The sequence below is a fragment of the Callospermophilus lateralis genome, chromosome 9 (genome assembly GCF_048772815.1).
Source record: "Callospermophilus lateralis isolate mCalLat2 chromosome 9, mCalLat2.hap1, whole genome shotgun sequence".
NCBI classification, from domain to species: Eukaryota; Metazoa; Chordata; class Mammalia; order Rodentia; family Sciuridae; genus Callospermophilus; species Callospermophilus lateralis.
In genome coordinates this window covers 95,002,776-95,030,535 of record NC_135313.1, presented here as the reverse complement: position 1 = coordinate 95,030,535, position 27,760 = coordinate 95,002,776, and the positions used below count along the sequence as shown (strand labels likewise).

At 42.2% G+C, this 27,760-nt stretch overlaps 1 protein-coding gene across 2 annotated transcripts; it reads right to left on the bottom strand.

Moving 5' to 3' along the window:
* Nucleotides 1-937: 937 nt before the first annotated feature.
* On the bottom strand, nucleotides 938-25,003 carry Cyp27c1 (cytochrome P450 family 27 subfamily C member 1). Of its 2 annotated transcripts, none has more exons than XM_076866592.2 (9): nucleotides 24,755-25,003; nucleotides 17,794-17,984; nucleotides 15,011-15,210; nucleotides 11,688-11,897; nucleotides 9,976-10,139; nucleotides 5,079-5,245; nucleotides 3,273-3,351; nucleotides 2,587-2,790; nucleotides 938-1,054 (listed from the first exon to the last, which is right to left on the bottom strand). In XM_076866592.2, the coding sequence occupies exons 1-9, from the start codon at nucleotides 25,001-25,003 to the stop codon at nucleotides 938-940; spliced, it is 1,581 nt and encodes a 526-aa protein (XP_076722707.1). The 2 variants fall into 2 exon arrangements, with proteins under 2 accessions (XP_076722707.1, XP_076722708.1); XM_076866593.1 differs by having other exon boundaries at nucleotides 17,794-17,978; nucleotides 24,749-24,832.
* Nucleotides 25,004-27,760: the final 2,757 nt, after the last annotated feature.

Genomic DNA, 27,760 nt, shown 5'->3' with positions numbered 1-27,760 from the left:
AGTGAACGGTTGGCTGGGCCACACACTCTTGCCATGATGTGCTGTCCTCCCTACTAAAAGTCTAAAAGCAGAAGATTCAACTAATGATAGACTGAAACCTCCATCATGGTAAGCCAAAATCAACCTTTTCTCTGTTTAAGTTGATTTATCTCAGGTATGTGTTATAGTAACAGAAAACTGCATCACATATCAGGCAACGCAATTTTACATTGTCATAGTTTCAGTTCTTCTACATCTGCTAGGATTTGATTTGGTTGAAGAAAAAAAAAATCTGACTGTTCTTTATTTCACCAAGGGCTTTTTTATATGTCTTTCAAATAAAAATGAATATTCATCTTCTTTAGGAGCTATGACTAGAAAGGCAAGCTCTGGTGGAGAGGAGAATAAGAGTATCATCCTTTTAATTTGTGAACCCTTCTTTTGGGATCGAAATCTGATGCTCAGGATAAAACATTGCTTCTGGTGTTTTCATCCCATGATCATAGCATTACAAGAGGCATTCTTAGTGTTCCCTCTTCAAATTAGAAAAAAAATTAGTTGAAATTGCCTTCTACCAAAGCCCTGATGTCAGTATTAGAGAATATGTATGTTCAAGAACTGAGTTTGTCTAAACCATTTCTTTACACAAATGTACAGAATACATCCAGTCACTAAAAATGGAGTAGAGGACAGTGTGGCACATGGGAATTCAGTGCCACTGCTTTTTAAACAGCTGTTTCCCCAAAGAAAAGGCAACTTCTGGCAGGCAAAAGTAAAATAGCCCTCTCACTGCATTCCTTAGCATGATTTCCAAGTCTTCAAGAGCCGGGAAGGCCAGTTGATCCCAAGGCAGACTCTAGAGCCCCTCCTCCACTGCTGTGGCCAAGGATATACACACACACCTAGTGCATGCTGATGAGCCAGCTCCGCTCCACCAGCCCGGGTTCCAAACCAAGGCTTATTTTCTGTTAACAAAACGTACGTGGATGGGCTCCGCCGGGGTCAGAAGCCCGTGGGTTTTTGCATGAACAGCTTTAGTCCAAGAAGACGTTTTGATCTCAAAATGCTGAAGCAACTAAAAAGAGAAAGAGAAAGAAGGATTCAACATTGGGACAGGGGTAGGGTGTGTCTCAAGAGCACTTGCCTGGTATGTATGAGGCCCTGGGTTTCATCCCAAACACCACCCACACACAACACAGGGGGCAGCAGAGGATTCTAGATGCTCTTCAAATGCTTTTACTCCTCCTATTGTGGCAAGAGGTTTCAGGGAGGTGAGGCAATGAGACGGTGCCTGTTCAACGTGGAGGCCAGTGACATGCTGGCCATTTGGAGATAGCATTAGATCTCGTACAACAGCTTTGCCTGTCCACTGAGCAACAGTAACGAAGAGGTGCACACAGAACGCTCTCATGATTCAGGTTTTATTCTTCATTTCAAAATCCTAGCCCCATTCTTTCCATTTTAGGTCTACATAAAGGAGGTATGGAAGGATCAAAGAGAATAGACCAAGTGAGATTTCGGGTTTCCTGCTGGATCACAACCTGCAGCTGCATCGGATACGACGCAGACACAGCAGCAGGGAGAGATGTTGGCAGGCAGGAGATGGTCCATCAGACTCTGGGTGTTGATGGCTGAATTTAAACATTCCTGACATGTTCCTTTGATTATATTGCTCCTGTCTGCCGTTCAAAAGTAGAACCAACCCTGCCTCCTAGGGTAAAAACTGGAAAGTGCCTAAATGATGGATTTTAAAGAACTCCAAAGTATCAATTGTCCAAAAGCAATAACCTGCCCAGCCAGTTGGCAAGGCCACCCTTGGGCTTAGGCAACAAAAGACAACTTGCTCTAATACAGATTCCTAGTAAGGATGGGGGCCTCGCTCAACTCATTCAGACAATGCAGGTGGCAGATGAGCTGTTGACAATATAACCTCCAACTTGGGACTAGGCTGTCCCCACTCTGCCCTGCCTCTCTCTCCAGCCTTATCTCCGAGGCAAAGACTAAAGGCCCATTGATAGGTCCTCGGGGGTAGGCTTCAGATCCAGGATGGAGTCAAACAGGGATCAGGGTCAGGGCTTCAATGAGGACATTCATTCTTTGGTCAACATTAAAAGAAATGAGCAGAATGATGTGTCTTTGGGCAGCTCCATAGTGTACGAGCACCAACGTGGCCTTGTCTAAACGTCTAACCTCTGACCTTGCACATTGCTCCCCATGTGATGAGGTTTGAGGACCACTCATTTGCCAGGGACCATTGGTCTGTCTTGAGAACGCCCCCATGTGACAGCAGGACTATTGAGCTCAGGGCTCCAAGAACTCCCCACACCCCATTAACATACACACACCACCTAGGCTTCAGGATTCAGCATCTTCACCTTCCACCAAACAGAATCCCAAGGAGGAAAGAAATGTGGCAGGGCCTGTGGGGTTGAGATAGTCCCTGCCCAGGGTGGTGTTTTACAGTACACGAGGGATTTTATGCAAACCCCTTGCTTTATTTTTAAGTTTTCAAAACTGAGTCCTCTTTCTTTTCCTGAAAGTTCCAACCCAGTTGAGCCCAATAAGAGAGGTCCCACCCCAGGCCAGAGTTTGCCTTGCCTGCCTCACCTGGATCATGACCAGGTGAATTTCCAGCTCTGCGATTCTCCGCCCAATGCAACTGCGCACCCCATAGCCAAAGGGGATGGACCCAAAATTGTCGACTCTGTCCAGGTTTCCTTTTCGCAGCCAGCGCTCGGGCCTGAACTCCTTGGCCCGAGGGAAGTTCTCATCCTCGTAGGAGGTGGCATAGTGGCAGAGGGCCAGCTGGGTCTAAAAAAAAAGAAAGAAGAGGATCACTTGAAGGCAGAGCAGAGACCAGCACAGTCCTAGCCAGACTGTCTCTTCAGAGAGGACCCTGGCCTGGGGGAGCCACAGAAGGTCCACACAGACCCAGATGGACCACGCTCTTCCTTCCCCTCACACTTCCTGGCCCACTCCCATGTCAATACAGCCTCTGAGAGAGCGAGTTCCAATCCTTGGGAAACTGGCAGAGCAGAGCTGCTGCTTTTACAGGGCAGAGCCTGGGGCTAGAGGGAGTGGCCCTGTGTGCTACAGAATCCTCTTGTTTTGCTTTTGAGGAGTAAGTTTCCAGAGCAGTCAGACCACACAAATCATCTCACTGCTAAAGCACCATCTTCATAAGCACAGTATAAGAAAGGGACAAAGACTCCCTGAGTGTCAAAGCAGATTTCCAATGCAGCCACCAGTGCCCAGCCCTGCCCCTACACCCCTGTCATGGCCACCAAACTCACGCCTTTGGGAATCAGATACCCGCCAATAACCAGGTCTTCTTGGGTGACACGGCCATTCCCTGGTAGCACTGGAAACAGCCTGGAATGGAACCAATGGGAACAGGAATGGAACAGTGACTCTTAAACCACTTCATTAAACATTTAGGCATCTGAATATATTGCCACGTCCATTAAACATTCTAAAAAACAGCTGGGTGCAGTGGTGCCCACCGGTAATCCCAGCAAATCGGGAGGCTGAGAATCCCAAATTCAAGTCCTGGGCAATTTAGCAAGACCCTGCCTCAAAATTAACAAAAATTTTTTAAAATTTTTAAAAGGACTGAGGATATAGCTCAGGAATAAAGCACTCCGGGGTTCTACCCCCAGTACCAAAAGAAAAAAAATCTAAGAAGTAACTGTACAGTTTCAACTAAATCTTCTAAGAAGGATTCAACAGCAAGTATTCTGGGGAATATGAAAAGGGTTACAAGGTCAAAAAAGTTTGCAAAACACAAAGCAAAGCTTTGAACATGGTCTTATGTTCTCAAGGGGGGAAAATGTTATAAGTTTCTGAAATTTTATGTGTACATGGGACCACTTTATCAAAGAATAGTTCATAGGATTTAAGATCCTAAGAATCATTTAAGAAACGGTACTTCAGTTCTCAAATTGTCCTGAACAAAGAATTCTTTAAAAAAATTAAATTCATTTTTTTTAAGGTTCTGGGTATTAAACTTAGGGCCATACACTTTCTAAACACACATTTTTCCACTGAGATACACCCCCAGTCCATTTTCTTTTTCTTTTTTTCAAGATCAGTCAGCATGCTTAAATTAAGGATTCAGTGCAAATTAAAAGTATTGGTATCAAATCAGTTTTGAAAGGATTCTTTTCACGTTTACTATAGAAAATAATCTTTGTTCTTTGTCATAGCAGTTCCTCCACAGAAGATGCTGGTTAGGGGGACTGCAGAGGTGGGAGGAATTTCACTGATCATAAATGTCCATCTCCCCCCAAACCACCCCCCTTCCACCTAAGACAACCCAGCTTTTCCACTGTCGCTGAAGCCCTGTCCAGTAGCAAATGAGCCTCACTAAGTGGCTTCTCCAACTCAGACTAGGATGTTCACACGAGAACCACAGGATTCTGTGAACAGGTCTGGTAATTAGCCAAACAACCCAGTGTATTTTTCTGACAAATCAATCGTGTTCCACTTTTTCTTCAGAGGAACACAGTCAAAAGCATTGATCCAGGAGCCACTTGGAAACTCTGGATGGACCGACTGTATAAAGGAGGAACAGCATTCAGTGACTGCTTCAAAAATCTTTAGGAAGGACAATGGATATTGGAAAGACAGAATAACTCTTCTCCTAATCCAGACAGGAGGAAAGATAGACAGTTACAAACATCCCTTTCCTACCCAGTTTAGCTGGTGGATGTAGACTGAGGATTTGCTGAGACAAAGAATCGGGAGAAGAATGAGCAGGGAAAGGTCATCAGGTACAAAGTTTCAGCTGAATGAGAGAAAGAAGGTCTGGTGTTCTTCTCTGCAGCACGATGACTACACTTAACAATATTGTATTGCATGTTTCAAAACAGCTGAAAGGGAGGATGGTAAAGGGTCTCACCACTCAGAAGTGATCGATGATAGAAATGCTAATTACCTTGAATTCATCATTCGGATGTATGCTTGTGTTGAAACATCACATTACACCCCATAAATATATGCAACTATTATTTGCCAATTAAAAATTAAATAAAACTTAAAAAAAAAGAATCAGAGATAATAAAGGAGATAATTTGTTGACTTTTACCCCTGACTTGTACCTCAGGGTTTCCTTCAGGAGAGCTCTGACCAGCGGGACTTTGGGGACATCTGCTGCAGTTGGAACATGCCTTTCCCCCAAATTCTTGACTATCTCCCGATACACGGTCTGCTGCACTTCTGGGTGCCTTGCCAGGAGATACACTGCCCAGGATAGCGTGAACGATGTCTAATAAGAGAAACCGGCAGGCACAGGCATGTCATGAGTAAAACCAAAGGTTTACACAGCAGTCAGAGTCAGATGTAACGTCCCCTGGGAATAAGGGTAGGAGCAAAACCATATCCATACCATCCTATCTTTGCATTTGAGTTATTACCCAGACAAAAGATTCTTCTCCTTATTTCAGACCAGAAAAATCAAACAACTATTTTTGGAACATCAACTCTATGACTCAAGTGCTTTTTTTTTTTTTTTTTTGGTGGAGGGGGGCGCTAGAGGATATTGAACATAGGGACACTTAACCACTGAGCCACATTCCCGGCCTTTTTTTGAGAGACAGGGTCTCACTGAGTTGCTTAGTGCCTCACTAGGTTGCTGAGGCTGGCTTTGAACTCTCGATCCTCCTGCCTCAGCCTCCTGAGCTGCTGGGATTACAGACGTGTACCCCCCCATGCCCAACTCAAGGACCCTTCCAATGAAGAACCATGGGGGAAATTATTTCAGCACTTCTTGAATTATTTCAGAGCAATGTGCCTCCTCTCTAGGGAAGCCTGAGGGACCTAAGGAATGACAGTCAAGGCTAGAAGTTCTGCCTGAACTTCACAGGACATTTGCAAAAGTTACCTGTTTTTTTGTTTAAAAAGGGGCCTAAACCTGTCCACTTTTAAAAGACCGGAGAACCATGACATTCTGGCATCCCACAGGCCCATGATGGCTGGGCCTGGCCTGCTCCAGCTGCCCTAATCTAGAGATTGGGGAGTGCTAGAAGGACACCAGTCAGTCATTGTTCCTATCAATTTATCAACAAAAATCAGCAACTAGCCATAGAGTCTCTCATTTGTGTAGTGGTTTTTTAGTTTGGTTCGGTTTGGTTTTTTAATGTGGTGCTGGGGATTGAACCCAGGGCCTCTCATCAACCAGGCAAGCACTCCACCACTGAGCTACACACCCAGCTCTGCGATATCATTTTTAAATACCACTTCTTGGTCTGATTACATTTCCAGTTATTTAGAATAATTCTATTTTATTATACTAAGTCCCAAGAGTTCCACTAAAATTAATACCACTATCTATGTGACTGTATTTCACTTGCTTGTAAGGAAATTCCACAGTCTAAATTCTTTTTCTTTCAATCTAATTTAATTATACCACATGAATATCATTTCTCCTCCAAGCCAATTGGTAGTGTTCTGTTTCATTCTGATATTGAACACTTCTTGGTCACAGTATATTATTCGATTGCTACCCTAATGTATTCTACTAACTCGGATTTCATTTAAATGAGATCTCTATAAACATTTATCACATGGATTTGATTCACTAAAATCTCATTTAAATGAGATCCCTATAGAAATTTAGTACATGCTTATAGAGAGCAGGCTCTCCCATAATTTATAACATATAATACAGTGTTCAAGCTCTTCCTTATAAATGAGAAAAATTTATTTAGATGCTTTCTATTAAGAGAACAGAAAAATTATATTAGACTCATGTCCTTAGGGAAAAATGAAACATGGCATGCAATGGTACAATATTCAATGATTTTTTTTAAAAAAAAAAAAGAGTAAATTACTGTTAAATACTACCACATGGATGAATCTCAAAGTCATTTCTCTGAGTGAAGGAAGCCAGATGCAGGGTAATATGTATTGTATAATTCCACTGACATAAACTTTAGAAAAATATGGTAGTGGTTTCATAAATGCTTGCTGCAAACAATCTGTATCAAATTATACAGTTTAAATAGATGCAGTTTATTATGGACAAATCACACTGCACTAAAGTTGATTCCTTAAAAAAAAAAAAAAAAAATGAGTTTGAAACTGTAAGAATGTTTCCTGGCTTTCATTCCAGGACACAGAAAAGGACCGGGTCCCATCTCAACCCCACTCATTACGATACTCTAAATTACCACCAGGGGGCAAGAGGTACAAATGTGTACAAATTGACTCCTAGACTAGGCGGTTCTTTCATTCCTTCCAGATGCAAGTGGTGTCTTTGGTGTGAGCAAATTCACACCATTCATCACTTTTACATAATCAGGATAATCACTGATTGCATCAGTTAGTTTCCATTTAAATCTTACTCTTTTTGTTTTATCCTTGCAGAATTTCTGGAAGAAGTTTATACTTTGTTTCTACATGTTTAAGTGACATTATCATAAAAGTGATATAGGTTAGCCAGGTGCAGTGGTGCATGTCTATAATCCCAGCAACTTGGGAGGCTGAGGCAAGAAGATTACAAGTTTCAGGCCAGCCTCAGCAACTTAGCAAGGCCTTAAGAAACTCAATGAGACTCTGTCTCAAAATAAAAAATAAAAAGGGCTAGGGATGTGTCTCTCTGGTAAAACACCCCTGGATTAAATTCCCAGTACCAAAAAAAAAAGTCAACCCTGGTTTGAGGGGTTCTTTTTCCTCCTTTTAAAATGGAGCTCTGTGCCTTAATCAAGGTCAGGAAGCACTTGCATGAAGGAAAAGCATGATGTGACAAGCTCAACTGCTTTTTACTTTCCAGACACACCAGCAGAAGCACCCCCTCCAGCCCAGCGCTTCTCCACTTTGCTGCCAGAATTTCATTCAACTGACCGTCTTTCAACACTTACTAGAAGCACAATCCTGTTGTTTGTTTGTTTGTTTCCCTGCTTCACTACTTCCTTTTTGCAAAATTTGAACCTGTTCTGGGGCTAGGAGTTTAGCTCAGCAGCAGAGCTCTTGCTCTGAGGCCCTGGGATCGGCTGGCATTCATGAGGTCATGGGTTGGATCCCCAGAACCACAAAATAAATAAAACTGCACTGTACCTATACCCACGTGTATACCATTTTTCAAACACAAGCAAATATGTCAGATTACATGTTTTAGGAAGGAATATGACTCCCCAGTCCCTGGACCTCAGCCAGGAAACCCCCTGTTAACAACCCAGTGAGTACCCACCACACTTCTGCATGGCCACATAGTCACATACAGACACGTATATGCACATAGATGGGGAGGGGATGATGCCACAGTGTCTTGCTAATGGGATCACCTTGAAGTCCATTGGCAGTGCTGTTTCATTCTGATAATGAAAGCTTCTTGGTCTCGATTCAATTCTCTAGCTTCAAATTGATATGTTTACACACATACGTGCACATGCACACATATTTACAAGTCGAACTGTTTTAAGTTTTCTTTCTTTACACTCTCTATGTAACAGGTCGTGGGTTTTGTTTTTTTCTTTTTATTTGTTTATTTGTTTTAATTTTTAGTTGTAGATGAGCACAGTACCTTTATTTTAGTTATTTATGTGGTGCTGAAGATCAAACCCAGGATCCCATGTGTGGAAGGCAAGCGCTCTACCACTGAGCCACAACCCCAGCCCAACAGGTTGTGGTTTTAAAGTTAACCAGGCTTTATAAAATGAATTCCATAGCTTGGCAAATTTCAAAGGGTAAATAACAAGGTGTTAATGTCTGTGCCCTCTTCATGGCTGATATTATGAAATAGTGAACAAAATGTTGGCAAATGGGGAATGATTTTTAAAATGGAACACTTAACTGTGATTTTACATGTGTGATAATGGAATTGTGGTTCTGTTTTTCACAGAATTCACTGTGTAGTTTTGTTTTACATTTTACAGAAAGAAAGTTTTCTCCTGGCGATTTGCTGCTAGGATAGGTGGCCTCAGTATATGTAGGGATTAGTTCCAGGACCCTCCCTGGAAATCAGAGTCTGCGTATGCTCAAATCATAAAACAATAGCATGGCATTTGCATATGATTTACATATAATTTACATACCCCTCCCCCATACTGTCAATCATCTCTAGGAGATTCATAACACCTAATGAAATGTCAATGCAAATAGTTGTCATAATGTATTACCTACGAAGTGATATAATAATGTTCATGCACATGTAATTTTTTTTTCCTGAATATCTTCAATCCAGAGTTCGCTGAATCTACAGGTATGGAACCTGCAGATATGGAAGGCCAACTATACAAACATGTACACTGCACTTAAAGTATCTGCCCTACTAGAAATGGAGCCATCTTTTGACCCAGCTATCCCTCTTCTCAGTCTATACCCAAAGAACTTAAAAACAGCATTCTACAGGGACACAGCCACACCAATATTTACAGCAGCACGATTCCCAATGGCTAAACTGTGGAACCAACCTAGAAGCCCTTCAGTAGATGAATGGATAAAGAAAATGTGGTATATATACACAATGGAATATTACTCAGCAATAAAAGAGAATAAAATCATGGCATTTGCCGGTAAACAGATGGAGTTGGGGAATACAATGTTAAGTGAAGTTAGCCAATCCCCAAAAACCAAATGCTGAAGGCTTTCTCTGATATAAGGAGGCTGATTCATAGTGGGTAGGGAGGGGGAGCATGGGAGGATTAGATGAACTCTAGATAGGGCAGAGGGTGGGGAGGGGAAGGGAGGGGACAAGGGGCTAAGGAAGATGGTGGAATGAGATGGACATCATTGCCCTAAGTACCCATATGAAGACATGAATGGTGTGAATATACTTTGTATACAACCAGAGACATGAAAAATCATGCTCTATATTGTAATGCATTCTGCTATCATGTATAACTAATTAGAATAAAAGTTTTATTAAGAATTTTAAAAAACTGGTAAATAAAAACAAAAAAATAAAAAAGTATCCGCCCTACAAAGAAACACTCCACCACAGCATGGGGAAAGCAGTGCTGTGCTTCATTCATTGAGAAAACAGGCACCGGTACTTACTGTGTCAACGCCAGCCAGCAGCATTTCGGTCATGTTGGCATAGATCTCCTCCAGCGTCAGTGTCCGGCTAAGGAAGAGGTATGTGAGAAGTCCCCCGCTCACCCTCTCCCCTCGGTCCAATTGGCACTGTATGTCCCTCAACTTGTTGTCGACATGAATTTGGCCTGTTGGAAAATGGTATTTCTTTGAAAAGCAGTTTGGGTTGAGAATAACCACTTCTGTCTCAAGTCTCTCTTGGTCTTCCCCATGATGTAACTAACCCAACGAAGCTTGCATAGCAGGTGACAGAGGCTAGGGAAACCCAGCTTGATCTCTTGTCAGCCTTGGGGTCTCATTCAAACACTCATTTGTGTATGAATGAAAAAACTAAAGCCAATCTAAACATTTATTCCTTCCTGAAAGTAATATCTATCTGGAAATGTTCTAATCCAATAACTGAGGAGTTATTATTATATTATTATAATATAGAGTAACAAGAATGCAGATTCTTTTTCCCACTCTGGTTCCAGAAAAAGAAAAATGAATTTAGCAGGGCAAAGGCCATGATTATTATCTGAGATGTTACTACAAAAAGACAACAAAATATAATCTACAACAGAACCTGTATATTTAAATGAATGCTGACCTTCAAAAAGACGCCACAGGACACATCTTTTGATATTAGCATTGTTCTAAAACATTTGGAAAGGCATTTTGGAAATCACTTTTTTCTTTTTGGAAACACCTTTTTGGTAAAAAAAAATTTTGATGCCAGACTTGGTGGCACATACTTGTAGTCCAGAGACTCAGGAGGCTGAGGCAGAAGGATCTCAAGTTTGAGGCCCCTCAGCTATTTTGCAAGGCCCTAAGCAACTTAGAGAGACCCTGTCTCAAAATAAAAAGATAAAGAACTGGGGATGTATCTCAGTGGTTAGGCACCCCGCGGTCAAGTCTCAATATCATCTCCCCCATTTTTATATTTATTTATTTATTTAGTTAGTTAGTTAGTTAGTTAGTTAGTTATACATACTGGGGATAGAACCCAGGAGCACTCAACCACTGAGCTATATCCCCAGCCCTATTTTGTATTTTATTTAGAGACAGGATCTCACTGAGTTGCTTAGTGCCTCACCATTGCTGAAGTTGGCTTTGAACTCATGATCCTCCTGCCTCAGCCTCCAGAGCCACTGGGATTATAGGTGTGTGCCACCACGCCTGGCCCCAAATTTTCTGAGTTACATAAGAAAGCAAATCTTCTTTATAGTGTCACTTTGAAAATAAATAAATATTCATCTTCCTAGCTCGTTTTCACTAGGTAACAAAACAAATGAATCTATCCCTTTCAAAAAAGCCGCAATGGAGAATGTTCAAATAAAAGTCCATCGGCCACCAATTCCCTCAACAGTTTGAGTACTGACAGATTTACTGGACTACAGATATTATCTTCCGGAGGGAATTTTATGTGCATGTGGCACTGCTGGCACATTTGCTCAAATAGAAAGAATTATAAAATGAAAATTCGGCCACGTTACTAGTAGTCACACCCCACATGCTTTTCTTGCTTATTTGAAAAACAAATATGAAAAAGTTATGAATGCAAATAACCCCTGGAGGTCCATCAGATCATCCTCAGCCATAATCACCCCCCTTCTTGGAAACACTAGATACACAGCTGCAGTCCCATCACCCTATAGATGCCATAGGTGCCCTTCCTTCCTCCAGCCTTCTCTTACTGAATTTGAAGAGTCCATCCCAGGACCTGCAGAATTCTCGCCAGGGCTTGGGGATGAAGGGGCGGAGCCATCTGGGGATGGCACCTGCGTACATGGAGGTCTTGAACATGCTGAACATGAGCTCCAGGGCTTCAATGTACTCCACTGTTGTCTGGGGGATGTGGTTCTCCAGGCACCCTAAGCGACTCTCGTAAAGGATGGTGGCCACACCTGGGTGGGGAAGACAGTTTAAAAGTTTTCTTCTCCTCCATCATTTACCATTATCAATACCATATCAATACGTAATATGTGGCATTAAAAATAACTTTCAAAAGTAGTCTAAGTGGGGGCTGGAATTGTGGCTCAGCGGTAGAGCGCCCCCCTCTAATGGGCGAGACCAGGGTTCGATCCTCAGCACCATATAAAAATAAAGGCATTGTGTTGTGTCCATCTACACCTAAAAAATAAATATAAAAAAAATTTTTAAAAAGTAGTCTAAGGAGCTGGCTGCTGACGTGGCGGAATGGGAGAGTGCCCAGCTTGTGGGCCCAAGGCCATGGGTTCAGTCCTCAGCACCACACAAACACACACACACAAAGGATGCTCTGGGAGCCTTTCACGAGTCACTTTTATCATCCAATAAAAAGTGTCTATCCCAGTGACCATCCTGAACTACAGGATGCTGTGCATGGTTAACGCTGCTTCATTTAAATAGCTCCCTTTACAGCCCTTAAATACATATTAGGAAACCCACCAGAGCCAGGCATGGGGGTGCACACTTGTCTATCCCAGTGACCCAGGATCAGGAGATCCGCAACTTGAGCAATTTAGCAAGAGCCTGTCTCAAAATAAAAATGGGATAGGGATGTAGCCCAGTAATAAAGCACCCCTGGGTTCAATCCCCAGTGGTAGCAGGTGGGTAGAGGGTAAGCCCATTAGAAGGATAGACAAGAAGAATCCTAGAGTTTAAGTTCTGTGGCTAAGATTGCAGAGGATTGGAACTCAGGTCTGAGATGACAAACCTTGTGAGGAGAGTAAGCTCTCCAAGCCTGATGCTGCTCAGCCCCTTCACACCCGCCTCTCTAGTTTGTCCTAGTTCTGAGGAGGGAGGAAGCAAAACCCAACCAGGGCCCCTTCCTGCCTCATTTGGAGACTATGAATCAGCTTTCCGTCATGGGGCTCAATGGGGATAATTGAAAACTGTCTCCTCCTGGGGATCCCAGACCCAAAGAGCTAAAGGAACATAGGAAGTGACCTCATGGATCCGTGGAGGGTAGGATGGTTCGCTGTGTTTATATTACAGTTCTCTGTTGATGTCATTGCTATTTTTAGAAAACATTCCTATCAGAATTTCAAAGTTAAGAGTTAAAGGTACATTCATATATTGCTGGTGGGACCACAAAATAGTGCAGTTCTGGGAAGCTAAAGGGAGATTCCAAAAAAAACTAGGAATGGAACCACTATTTGACCCAGCTATCCCACTTCTCCATATATATCCAAAAGATTTAAAATCAGCATACTACAGTAGCCACATCAATGTTTATAGCAGCACAATTCACAGTAGCCAAGCCATGGAACCTATCTAGGTGGCCTTCAACAGATGAATGGATAAAGAAAATGTGGTACATATACACAGTAGAGTATTACTCAGCCATAAAGATTTTCCTGTAAATGTATGGGACTGAAGGCTATCATCCTTAGTGAAATTAACCAGTCCCAAAAAGTCAAAGGTCAAATGTTTTCTCTGATAGGCAGATGGTAATCCAAAATAATGGGATGTGATTAAAAAAAATAGAAGATCAGTGGAATGGAGGAAGGGGATTGAACAGGAATGGGAGGGGATGGGATAAGGAAAGAACAAGGAAATTCATCTGACATAATCTCATCATCATGTATATCCACAAGACTCTGATTATTTTTAAAAAACTATAAGTAAATAGCAGGAAGATCAATAGAGAGAAGGGAACAGAGGAAGTGAGGAAGGATTGGAAAGGGGAAGTCCTGGGGACTGGATTAGAGCAAATTATATTCCATGCTTTTATATGTCAAAATGAATCCTAATGTTGTATATAACTAACAAGAGCCAATTAAAATGGAAAAACAAAGAGATAGGCAATATAAAAATCTTTTTTAAAGTTAAAAAGAAGAGTTAAAAATTCAAAGGGAGGATTTAAAATACATACATGTGTGTGTGTGTGTGTGTGTGTGTGTGTGTTTTGTATACTATCATTTATGTTTTAAAAGTAAAAAGAATATTCATGTGTATTCCATTGTAGGTACATAACAGATCTGATGGACACATGAGAAACTGAGGGCCTTAGTCACAATAAGGAAGCGGGAGAATATTTGATGACTACCTTTTGGTTATGATATCTGAATTATCCGACAAGATGGAATGACTTTGTGATAGACCAAATATACATACACATATATACTGTCTAAACCTTCATAACTGTGGGTTCCTTTATTTTTAATTATGGTTTTAAAAAAATGTGTAGTGACTAGGAACATGGATTCTTGAACTAAAATGACCTGGATTTGAAACTGATTTTAGTCTCTAAGAAAAGGAATTGGGGTATAACCTTGAGTAAGTTCTTTAGGAGGTCTCAGTTTTTTCCTTTTTGTCCAACAGCAGGGACACACCTGGTTCATGCTAGTGAAGTCAGAATTAAAGACAGGCAGTTTGTATAAATAGGTGATCCAGAGAATGAAGGCCAATTTGGGTCTCAGAAGTTGAAGATTGAAATGTTAATGCCTTCAGAGCCCTTCCTCCATCCTTATCAAGATAACTGGCCCCTGCTCTAACCTGTTGCTAAGGTAACCTGTCCCAGGGACTCTCCCTCCTTTTATGGAGTTATAAAAGTTAATTAATGCACCCTAGGCCCCCTTCCTTCCCAGATCACTCCAACTTGGCCCCTCCAGCCCGTCTGCTTCTCACCTTTTGGCCATCCTACCTGAGCATCTCCTGAGCCTACTCAGGAAGGAGAGAGATAAGGGGGAAGAGAGCAGGAGAACAAAGAAAATCTAGGATGTATAAAAGAGGCAGAATGCTCTCATTTTTTGGGATACCAGGATACCAGCTATGGACCCCTTCTCCCTCCCAGGAGAAGTCTATGTTACCCCTTTGTAAATAAACCCTGCTTTATATGCCTGCCTCCGTGTGCTTCTCTAATATTAAGGAATGTGAAGAAGCAGAACTCGTCCCCCATAATCGGTGGTGTCATTAGCACTGTGGGGGTGACATGTGTGTATGCATTGGGCTTATACTGCCCAGGGCACAGGAAATGCTCAAGGAAAGAAAACTACTTTTTTGGCAGTTTTCCCATCTTCTGACTCCACCTCACCTTCCATTGAATATTTGAAGAAAAGGTCATTGACATTAGTCACCGTTTCCCCATCTTCTGCGTGGCTCCTGAGGATGTAGATTTTTTTAATCAAATCAGCAATAACTTGGTTGACTTCTCCAGAGAAAATGGCCACATCTGTCGGTTTCAGAATTCTTTGTCTTAATACACTTCTCATCTTGAGCCACTGTTCACCTTCCCTAGAAAAACAACAAGAATTTCAGATAATCTTACTTACATTAACGTTCTGGGAAAGAATTCAAAACCTATGAAAAACTTCCCATCCATAAAGAATCAATAAGAGCTGCCAATCAATGAGAGCTGCCAATCAATGAGAGCTGCCAGTCAAAATTAGATAAACAAGGGCTACAGATCAAAATGAGGTCAGCAAGAGCTGCTGGGAAGAGAGGAGGAATAACTTAACTCCTGTTAGAGCTTAAGTTGCTGCCCTTGAAGCAAACTTTATTTATTTATTTATTTGTTTGTTTGTTTATTTATTTATTTATTTTGCACCAGGGATTGAATCCAGGGGCACTTAATTCCCAGCTCATTTTTTTCTTTTCCTTTTTTTTTTTTTTTTGAGACAGAGTCTCACCAAGTTTCTTAGGACCTCACTAAATTGCTGAGATTGACTTTGAATTTATGATTCTCCTGAGCCATTGGGATTACAGGCATGCTCCTTGAAACAAAGTTTAAGGAAAAAACTACCACTGGGAATCATGTAACATGATTTCCTTTGAAAAACCTATCATGATAATATTGTAACATAATAATATTTCTCATAATAATATCATATTTTAAAGATATGAAACTGATTAGCAAAAGAGAATATATATATATATATATATATATATATATATATATATATATATATATATATATACACACACACAAAGTATGTATGTATAGATACATATTAAGTTCGTATGTACACTTCTCATCTTGACCCTTCATAGCTGTGGGTTCCTCATCCATGGATTCAACTAACTGAAGATCAAAAATATTTTTAAAAAATTATGATTTAGAGATGATTTAAAGCATACAGGAGGATTGTGTTGGTTTTGTGCAAATACTGCAGATTTTGGTATCCACAGGTGTCCTCGAACTAATCTGAGGATACCATGGGTTACCATGGATATTTAAAAAGAAAAAGGGAGCCAGGCACAGTAGTGCACACCTGTAATCCTGGCTACTTGGAAGGCTAACACAGGAGGATCACAAGTTCAAAGCCAGCTTCAGCAACTCAATGAGACCCTGTCTTAAAATTGAAAAATTAAAAGGGCTAAGAATGTAACTCAGTGGTAAAGCCTCCCTGGGTTCCACCACCCCCCCGCCCCATACCAAGAAAACAATAAAATAAATCTGAAAAGAAAACCAAAAAGGGTGACTCTTTCCCAGGGGGGTTGGGGGCTCCTGGCTGCACTTTAGAGGATGCCCAGCTCCCTAAACTGATTAGCAACACCTCTCACCATGAAGGCAGGATACTCAGTGAACAGTCTGCAGCAGGTCTGAGGACCGCTGCACACTGTCCCTCAGAGGGTTCCAGTGAGGCTGAGCTTTGTCTGGTGGCCCACAAAAACAACCCCCCCCCCGCCCCCCATCCATCCACACTCAGTGTTTCCCTCCCATTCCTTCCTGGCTTCCCCACTCCCAAACGAATCATTGCAATTAAACCCTTGCCTTGGGATCTGTTTTGGGTGACCCCAGCTAAGCCAACCAGTCTCCTGGGCCAGGCATTCCCTCTCCCCTTCCCACCTGTGCTAAAGTCACCAGCAATATCTATACACACACACACACAGTATATATGTATACACACATACACATACAGAGAGAGAGAGAGAGAGAGAGAGAGAGAGAGAGAAATTGAATCTCTAGCCCACAGGAATTTGGGCCAGGGATTACATGGACATCCTGGCCTCCTCCCTGCTTGGAACTGTGCCAATTATTTCTTCAAAGATACCAACATGTTAATGAACCTTGTTCAGAATTAATTATCACAGTCTGCTATGAGACACAAAAATCACCATGGGTGCTGGAGATTCTTAGACCCACTAGGGGATTTGCTTTTGGATCTTACCCTCTTCTACAGTTTGGCTAAGTGTCTCCAGAGGCCCACGTTAAATAAAGGCTTGGTCCCCAGTCCGTGGCACTACTGGGAGATGACAGTGACTTTAGGAGGTAGGACCCAGGGGAGGAAGTTAGGTCGTGTAAGGATGTGTCCTTCCAGGGGCTATGGGAACCCTTTCCTTGCCTCTGTCTCTTGCGCTCCCCAGCTGCTAGGAGATGAGACTCTTCCTCCATCACTTGCTCCCCCCCATAACGTGCTGCTTCAACACAGGCCCAAAAGCAATGAGCCAACTGACCATGGACTGAAACCTCCAAAAGTATGAGCCAAATTAAATGTTTCCTTTTTTAAAGTTGATTATCTCAGGTCTTTTGTTACAGTGATAAAAAGTCAACAACCCTCCTTCCCCTGTCCTTTAGCTCCCTGGGTGTCACTGAGTGGACACCTAAGCTGCAAAGCATTGTTTGAGAAGAGCACTGGCCCATCATTCAGTCAGTGTGGCCTCCACCTTATCCCAGCCAGCAGACCTCTTCACAGAGGAGGAGGGAGAGCCCCACAGAGCTCTGCAGCTCCTGGTGTTAGGTGTTAGGTGTTATTTGACACTATTCCACTGAAACTTCTGTTCTTTTTTAATAGCTGGCTTTTAGGAAACCAGTATCTTGTGCATTCCTTCCTGAGTTCCCTCCAACGCTTGGCACAGCCTGGCCTGCATACTCACGCTGAGATGAGCCCGGTGGCTCTCCCTCGTAAGTCTCGGTACTCCTGCCAGGACTCCATGTTGGCTCTCTGGGGCGCGGCCCCCTCCGCCCGGAGCACCTGAGCCACCATGTCGCGGTCTGCAATAGATACTACAAACTGAGGACCAAAGTGAGACTTGAAGATTTTTCCATATTCCTGTGTGTGCTTCTGCTGCAATACCGTGGAGAAACCAAAAAAAAGGAAAAAAACACACAAATATGATATACCTTCAATGTCAACATTCCTGTGTGTTAGAGAACCAGAAAATGGGGGCAGAGGGAAACTGTATATTCATTCTATGGGACTGAATCAGAGCAGTACCTTTACATATGCACACAATCATATGCATAGAGGCTTGTTTATTTGTTAGCCGTGTGCTTTTTAAAATGCCATACTTCAATAAGAGAGAAATGTCTTCATGGACAGAGATGCACTAAGGAGACACACATCCTAAGCCAAATGAGCCCCAATCAACCAACCCCTACCCCACAGCCCAGCTCTACAGGAGCCTGCTCTGTGGAGTGAGTCCTCTGGGGAAATACAGTGGGCCTCTAAAAATGGCCTCCAGGGGTTCAGTGATAGAGCACATGGCTAGCATTGTGTACAAGTTCAATCCCCAGCACAAAAGGGAATAAAAACATTAATAAAGAAATAAATAATTTTAAAAACCTGAAAGGGAAGGGAAAGGCATTTAGACTCTAGTCTAAAGGAGAAGCAAAATCATCTCTGTTCACAGATGACAAGATTCTCTATAAAGAAAATGTTAAGGAATTCATGGAAAAAAATAAATAGACATAACTCCTGACTCAATTTGAGTAGCTTATATCTCTATGAATTTGTCCATGTCTTCAAGATTTTCTATTTGGGTATAAATTTTCAAAATAGGTTCTGATTATTGCCTGTATTTCAGTGGTGTCCGTCATGAGATTTCCTTTTTCATCACCAATTTTAGTAATTTGAGTTTTCTCCCTTTCTCTTTGATTCTTTTCAAAGAACCAACTTGTCATTTTGTTGATTTTGAGGGGAGGGGATAGTTTCTTTTGTTTTAATTTCATTGATTTCAGCTCTGATTTTAATTATTACCTGTCATCTACTGCTTTTGGTGTTGATTAGGTCTTCTTTTTCTAGGGCTTTGAGATGTAATGTTAGATAATGTATTTGTTGACTTTCTATTGTTTTAATAAATGAGCGCAATGCAAATAAATTTCCTCTTATCACTGCCTTCATAGTATACCAGAGATTTTGATATGTTGTATCGATATTCCCATTTACCTCTAAGTATTTTTTTTATTTCATCCCTGATTTCTTCTACTAGCCATTCATCATTCAATAGCATATTGTTTAGTCTCCAGGTGTTAGAGTAACTTCTATTTTTTTTTTATTTTATCATTGATTTCTAATTTCATTTCATTATGATCTGATAGGATGTAAGGTATTATCTCTATTTTTTTGTATTTTCTAAGAGTTGCTTTGTGCCTTAAGATACAGTCAATTTTAGAGAAGGATCCATGTGCTCTGAGAAGAAAATGTATTCAGTCATTGACAGATGAAACATTCTATATATGTCTGTTAAGCCTAAAGTATTAATTATAATTTTTAGTTCTATAGTTTCTTTATTTTGTTTTTCTTTGAAAGACTATCCAGTGGTGAAAGAAGTGTGTTAAAGTCACCCACTATTATTGTGTTGTGGTTTATTTGATTCTTGAAATTGACAAGGGTTTGTTTGAATCAGGAGGACGTAGAAAATTTAAACAGATCGATTTCAAGCAAGGAAATTGAAAATATCATCAAAAGCCTACCAAGACAGAAAAGTCCAGGACCAGACAGATTCTCAGCCAAGTTCTACAAGACCCTCCCCAAGAAGAACTAACACCAAACCTCCTCAAATTATTCCATAAAATAGAAAAGGAGGCAACTCTTCCAAACATTTTATGAAGCTAGTATCACCCTGATATCAAAACCAGACAAAGACACATGAAAGAAAGAAAATTTCAGACCAATATTCCTCATGAACATAGATACAAAAATTCTTAATAAAATACTGGCAAATTGCATACAAAAACATATTTAAAAAATAATGCACCATGATCAAGTGGGGTTCATCCCATGGATGCAAGGTAGGTTCAACAGAAATACAGAAATCAATTTAAAGACAAGAATCACATGATTATCTCAATAGATGCAGAAAAGGGATTTGACAAAATGTGGCATCCATTCATTCATGTTCAAAACACTAGAAAAACTAGGGATAGTAGAAACATACCTTAACATTACAAAAGCTATATATGCTAAACACAAGGCCAACATCATTATAAATGGAGTAAACTCTAAAGCATTTCCTGTAAAAACTGAAACAAGACAGGGATGCCCTCTTTCACCACTTCTATTCAACATGGTCCTAGAAATTCTAGCCAGAATTAGATAAAAAAAGAAACGAAGGGATACAAATAGAAAGAACTCAAATTATCCCTATTTGTTGACTACATGATTCTATATTTAGAAGACCCAAAAAACTCCATCAGAAAACTTCTTGAATTCATAAACAAATTCAGCAAAGTAGCAGGATATAAAATTAACACCCATAAATCAATTGCTGTCCATATTCATCAGTGATGAATCAACTGAAAGAGAAATTAGGAAAACTATCCCATTCACACACACACAAAAAAAAAAAAAAAAAAGCCTCAAAGAAAATAAAATATTTGGGAATCAATCTAACAAAACACGTGGAAGAAATCTAAAATGGAAACTACAGAACACTAAAGAAAGAAACTGAAGAAGGCCTTAGAAGATGGAAAGATCTCCCATGTTCTTGGATAGGCAGAATTAATATTGTCAAATTGGCCATACTTCCAAAAGCACTATACAGATCAAATGCAAAGCAGACATCTAATAAGGGAATTGTATCTAGTATATATTTTTAAAAACCTTTTGCAACTCAATAGTACAAAAAGAATAATAGTAATTAAATTAAAAACTGGGCAAAGGATTTGAATGGACACTTCTCCAGAGATATACAAATAGCTAATAAGCATATGGGAAAAAAGCTCAATACCATTAGTCACAAGAAAATGCAAATCAAACATGAGATTTCACTTCACACCAAAAAGGACGAGGATAATCAAAAGGACAGATAAAGCGTTAGCAAGGATGTAGAAAAATCAGAACCTCTTATGCTGTTGGTGGGAATGTAAAAGGGTGTGGACACTCTGGAAAACAGCTGGCAGCTGGTCAAAGGATTAAATATAGACTTTTTATTTTAGCCAGCAAAACCACTCTTAGATAAATACCCAAGAGAAAAGAAAACATGATACGCAAATGCTCACCGCAGCACTATTCATAATAGACAAAGATGGAAACAATTCAAACATTTATCAATTGATGAATGGATAAACAAAATGTAGGTACTGATACCTGCTGCAACCTGGATAAACATTGAAACCAGTCACAAAAGACCACATTTTATGTGGTTTCATTCATATGACACGTCCAGAATAATCTACAGAAAACTAGTTAGCCAAGAGGAAGGGGAGAGTTGGGGTGACAACTGAAGGGTATGGAGTTCTTTCTCTTTCTTCTTTCTTTCTTTCTAGGAGGGGCCTACTGTGGATTGAACCCAGGAATATTCTACAACTGAGCCAAATCCTCAGCCCTTTCTACTATTTCAAGTCAGGTTCTCACTAAGTTGTTCAGGTTGATCTCAAACTTGTGATCCTTTTGCCTGGGCCTCCTGAGTATTTGGGATGAGAGGTGTGCACCACCATGCTCAGCTTGGAGTTTCTTTTTAGAATGAATGTTCTAAAGCTGACTTGGTGATGGTCATAAATTTCAAATGTGTGAACTGCATGGTATGTGAATTATATATCAATGAAGTTGTGAAAGAAGGAAGGAGACAGGGAGGAAGGAAGGAGTAAATTGCAATAAAAGCAGATGAACAATTAAAAGACAGAAAAGGGAGGGGGCTCTAACATGGCTCAGTGTGACACAGGACTGGCCCTGCAGAAAATGATGACAGCTGTCTTTGGCATCCAGCATCCTCACCACTCCAATTCCCAGTCTTGGAAATGGCAGGCCAGGGAGACTGTTGTCTCTCCACTCTTTGGCTCACAGGTGAAAGATGCTCAGTCCTTCTGTGGATCTGGGTGAGGTCCACCTGGGTGAAGACACTCAGACCTAACTGGAATGGGTGAGTCTCCAAGGGGTCACTTCTAACAAGTACCCTCAAGAGTCCAGGTCTCTGCATGGGACTCCTAAAGGGAGTAACAGGAACCACTTAGAAATGGACCACTGCTCCGGCAAATCCAGCTACTGAATAGGCACATTCAGCATAGGGGGCTGGCAATAGAAATACTACACACAGTTTACAGCACTTTTCAGTGAAGTGGTACAGTCAGTGATAATACTTAAACAGAGATACTGGAGTTTGAATACTGGCTCACAGTTAACTAGCTGGGTGACCTCAGTTTCCTCACCTGCAAAATGATGAAACAATAGAACTTGCCTCACATGCAGGAGTTAGAACTTCGCCTGTATATGAAAAGAGTTCTAGAAATGTTCGTTGCTGCTATTTATTTGTTATTATCAGTTTCACAGTCCAAATCTCATTTGACCTCACAATAACCAGTGGGATGGATGGAGATTGTTAGTCTCCTTCACAGACAAGGAAACTATAGTCTAGAGAGAATAAGTGACTAGCCCAACAAGTGGTTGCAAAGGGCTATCATTAAAGAGAAGATTCTGGTACCCATAGTTTTGCTGCTCTGTCACACCTGAAACAGCATTTGGTATATGTACATATACTCTGCTACTGAGTTGTGTGAGCTTGGACCTAACTTAGCTAATACTGTGGACCGTTTATAAGAGGAGAATTGAATTGTAGAGCTGAATTCAATGATTCCTTTGAGTTAACATTTTGTAATTACAAGGTGAGTGCAAGTAAACTGGATGAGATGGGTCACAGAATAATGCTCTTGCTCCCGGAAACGTTGCTTTACTGCAACCTGGAGAGCCAGAGGAAGGGCTTTACTTAGAACCAACCTAGAGCACCGGAGCACCGCTTCAGTGTGGCTAACCACAGGCTGTAAAGCACTCCCTAGCGGTTCTCAGAGGAACTGCAGGAAGAAGAGTACTTCAAACGCTAGACGTGAGAATTCTGGTGGTGCTCTCTGAAGAGTGAAGAAAAAGGTGAAGCCCGAGAGAGTAGGTATAACTGGGAGCACCGAGGTCCTGCCTGCTGTGTTGTGAGAAAGCACCAAGTGAGTCAGTTCCTTGACTGTGTGCTCTGGCACGTCTGCCCCGGGGGGCATGGGTGTGGTGGTGAAAGATGTGTCTGAGCAGTGAGCAAAAACGGCTGGCTGGGTTCAGCATGGTAGGTGGAGGCTGAGCAGATGAATGGGAAAAAAAAAAAAGTCAATGGAAACTGAGACATATCCTGTTTGGGGATTCAGGTTTTAACCATGGTCAGCTTTTCAAAGAAGCCCGTGCCCAAGGAACAAACTCTGGACTGATGGTGTGAGTGAGGTTAAATGCAGATGGAATTAGAGATGGATACAAGAAAAATTAAGCATAAAATTTTAGAAATCAGGCTGTATTGAACTCATAACAAGCAAATTAAATCGTTTTCACTGTATTTGGAAACTCTTGTCCTAGAATCTTAGGTTCATAGAAGAGAGAGAGAGAGAGAGAGAGAGAGAGAGAGAGAGAGAGAGAGAGAGAGAGAAAACTTCTGGACTCCCACAATCATGATGAAGGGTGAAGGCCAGTTGTGATTTCTGTTGAATTAAAATTCCTCCTCATGCTCTGTTGCTTTTTTCTTAGCGAGGTTTCTACTTCTCTGACTTTAGGCAAGGCGCCTGCGCCATCTGGGGCATTGGCTAGTTGACAATGAAGCCCAGGTGGGAGGTTGGAAAAGTGCCTCGTAGGACCAGTAAGTTTCGCACAACAAAAGGAGGTGGGTGCGTGTGAGAAGAGGGTGTTTCGGGAGCCCCAAGGGCCTGGATCCCAGAAGTAGCTGTGTTCTAGGATGCAAGCCCCCAGAAGGCGAGCAGATGAAGACACCAGAGGAGGCGGCAGCTGCCACCACAAGTTGGAGGGACGGAAAATTGACGCTTCCAGGTGGAAGTCCACACCTCAGGATAAAAGACGCAATCGGAGGGGCAAGGGTCGGGGTCAAGATGAGAAACGGGGGATCCCACATCATCTCGCCAAGGGTTACTGGCATATCTGGGATCTTACCAAGTCCCTGGCCCAGCCCTTACGCGTCGACCCTGTAACTATGCAACTCCAAGCCTCTGAACTTCGCTTTTTCCAATTATAAAAAAAAACCAAAAAAGTACTAGACCCGAACACAAAGCTATCAGTCACGTAGAGACACGCGGGGCTCCCAAGCGCCCAGAGTTTTCTGGCTGTGCTCCTGAGCCGGGTGCCCGCGCCCACCGCGTGGAGACTGCGCTGCGCTCGGCCTCCCGAGACCGCGATCCCCAGGGGGCGCTCCCCTTAGGACCTCGCCGCTCCCTCTCTCCCAGGAGACCACCGCCCGCGGCTCCTTCCCAGCTACCCCTCCCCGAAGTCACCTCCCTGCCTCGCCCCCTGACGCCCCCTCCCCAGGAAATCCTCCCTGCTCCCTCGCCGGTCTCGGTCATCCCCTCCTAGGACGCCACTTCCCGGCGCCTCTTCCACAGCTTTCCTTACCCTGGCCCCCTGCCCGCCGCCACTCACCGTCCTCCAGCCCGACTCCCCTCCCCGGAGTTCTCTCCCAAGGGGATCCCTATCCCGGCGGCCCTTTCCCGCCGCCTCCTCCCGGAGTCGCCTTCCCAGCGCCCCTTTCCCGGGCGCCCCTAACCAGACAACCCCTACGCGGATCCCCTCCCCCGGGCTTCGCGTCCCCCCTCGGAGGAGCAGCCCCCGGCGGCTCGCCCTCCCCGCACTGCGTGCACGGCTACCTGGATCTCGTGGATGCGGCTGAAACCGTCCTTGCAGAAAAACTCCACCAGGTTGGCGAGGGTTCGCGGCCCCGGCATGGCCGCGAGACTCCGGGGCCCCTCGGCCCTGTCTCCAGCCCGTGGCGCCCCGGGTCGCCCGGATCCTTTGTCCTGGGCCCGCGCCCCCAACAGGAGCCCAGAGCCCAGAAGCCTGCCCCGCCCGGGCGCCGGGCGGCGAGTAGCTTTCAGGATCCGCGCCAGTAGAGCCATTGCGGTCCTTTGCATTGGTGTGCTTGTTTAAGCAGCTTCTCGGTTTCGGGGATTGCCCTTTGGGGTTGCTCTTTCCCGGGTTTTAACTTGCTGGAGCAGAGCTTCTTCGAACTCATGCCGTCTGGGCATCAGTTTACATAGATCATTATTAAAGGCTCCCTCCCTTAGGATGAAAAAAAAAAAAAAAAAAAAGTCTGTGATTAGACTGCGAGAGAATGAGGCTATTATTATTTTTTTTTCTTCACATTAGATTAATTCAGCATTTAAGCGTTCTTCGAAACCACAAAGTTTTAAGGTCCAGCCCACTTCCAGCCATGGCCAACAAAAGAGAGAGGGAGAGAGAAATCGACTAGGATTTTAAAAACAATTTTCTTCTTTTAAAATTACTTATAGAAAGTATAATAAAGAAATCTCCTTCGTCTTCGTTTGTGTTTTATAAAGGTTTTTATGATTTCAAGTTATAGTGTTGAAATTCCACATTTAAAAATGAGAATTTGTGTTAGGGGCGAATTTGCACCCTGTTATTATTTTACCGCGTGCCCTGGATGATAATAAGGATCATTTATGATGGCTTTTTTGGAACTTGACAATTCTTCCCCCCCCCCTCCTCCCTTGCAGTGTTAGGGATGGAAACCAGGCCTTAAGCGTGCTACCCAAGGGGTCTGTCACTGAGCCCTACCCCCAGTCCTGGGTTCATCATTTTGATTCTGGCCACCTTTTGAAGCAGGGAGGAAGAATGTGAGGGTAGTGACTGCTGCAAATTGTGGCATTCCCTGAGCTCTCACCGGCCCTGGAGAAGTGAAAACACTTCTGTGGTAGGCAGGGGAGTGGAATTTGCCAACATAGGGTCCCAGCTCAGTGCCTCTGCAAAAAAGGAAGTGCTTCCCCAAAGGAGGGACTTGGCATAGCAAAGACTAGGAAGGGAGCCCAGATCCTGTTAGCAGCTTAACCACTTATCCTGGAAACCCAGCACATTATTTTGAAGATTCCAGAGTTTGTACTCATGTATATAAAGGTAATTTTTTTTAACTTTTTAAAAAACTCTACAAATATTGTTACTAAATGAAAATAGTAGTTATACCTTTACAATTCTGTTAAATCTATATTGTGTTTTAATAATTATAAGTTATCATGCAAGTGACAAAAAAAAAAAACCACACCATAAACTGGACACATGACCTGTAATCTAAACTACTGGGAAAGCTGAGGCAGGAGGAGTGCAAGTTTGAGACCAGTCTTAGCAACTTAGCAAGACCCTGTTTCAAAATAAAAAATAGAAAGGACCAGGGATGAAGTTCAGTACCAAGATAACAATAATAATAAATACAGGTGCAGAAATACGAGACAGATTACTCTGTCACAAACCTGGAGCTGAACATGACTGGAATTCGTGGGAAGGATGACACAGAAGAAAGCCTTCCTTAAAGAAGCAACATTCAGCAGGAATGAAGAGAGGGTCTTTCAGTAGACGTGAGGGCAATGTGGCTAGGAGACAAGGTATGAAGAAGGGCACAGTAACCTTGCAGAGAGTTTCTGGTCCTCAGGATTAACAAGATCATTAAAGGACCATCCTGGACCAGAAACGGTTAAATCTCTGTATATAATTCAGAAACTCTATATAAGATAATTCAAAATGGTGAAATCTCTATATAAGATAGTGTATATACAGATAAATCTCTATATTAAATATTTCGAGTTGGAGGGCTGGAAGTGTAGCTCAGTGGGAATGCTTAGAAGGCACAAGGCCCTGGGTTCAATCCCTAATGCTAAAAACCATGAAGATACATAGATATATAGATAGAGAGAGAGAGAGAAAGATTTTTTTTATTTGTTGATGAACCTTTATTTTATTTATTTATTTATATGCAGTGCTGAGAATCGAACCCAATGGCTCACACATGCCAGGCAAGTGCTCTACCACTGAGCCACAGCTCCAGCCCCCCATGAAGATTTTAAAAATTAAAAAACAAAATGTAGTTAGTCTTCTGTTGAGGCCAATTAAGAAAAAGAACTATAGTTTAAAAAAAAGAAAAGAAGGTAGAAGACAGTAAAAGAATATAGTAGTTCCTTATCCACCCTCAGTAGATGTCTGAAACCTTGACCATAAAGAGACCTATATATACGTGTTTTTTCCCAATACATACATGTCTATCATAAAGTTTAATTTATGAATTAGGCACAACAACTAATAATAAAATAGAAAAATTATAACAATATACTGCTTTTATACTATAATACAAGTTGTTTAAAACTTATGAGTTGTTTATTCTGGATATTTCCATTTAATAGTTTTGGATCACAGTTGACCAATGCTATCATTCAGATGTTGTTTGTTTCTCAAGCGTCCGTGTGTCAGAAGCTTGGTTCTCAGTGTGGCTTCCATTAAGAGGTGGTAGAATCATCATCATAAGGTGGAGCCTAGTGGGAAATCTAGATCACTTAACCTCAATTAATGTAGATCTCCCAGGACCCTGGAAGATTGGTCCTTCCCCAGTCTCTCTGGCTTCCTGTCTCAAAATGTGATCTCCCTTTCTCACATGCTCTCCCTCCATGATGCCATCTGCTTGAGGTGACACAGCTGCAAGGGCCTTTGCCAGAGTCAATGACATATTGTTTGGACTTCCCACCTCCAAAACTGTGAGTCAAAGAAACCTCTTCTCTTAAGGGCATGGTGGCAAATACCTGTAATCCCAGTAGCTCAGGAGGCTGAGACAGGAGGATCACAGGTTGAAAACCAGCCTCAGCAACTTCACAAAG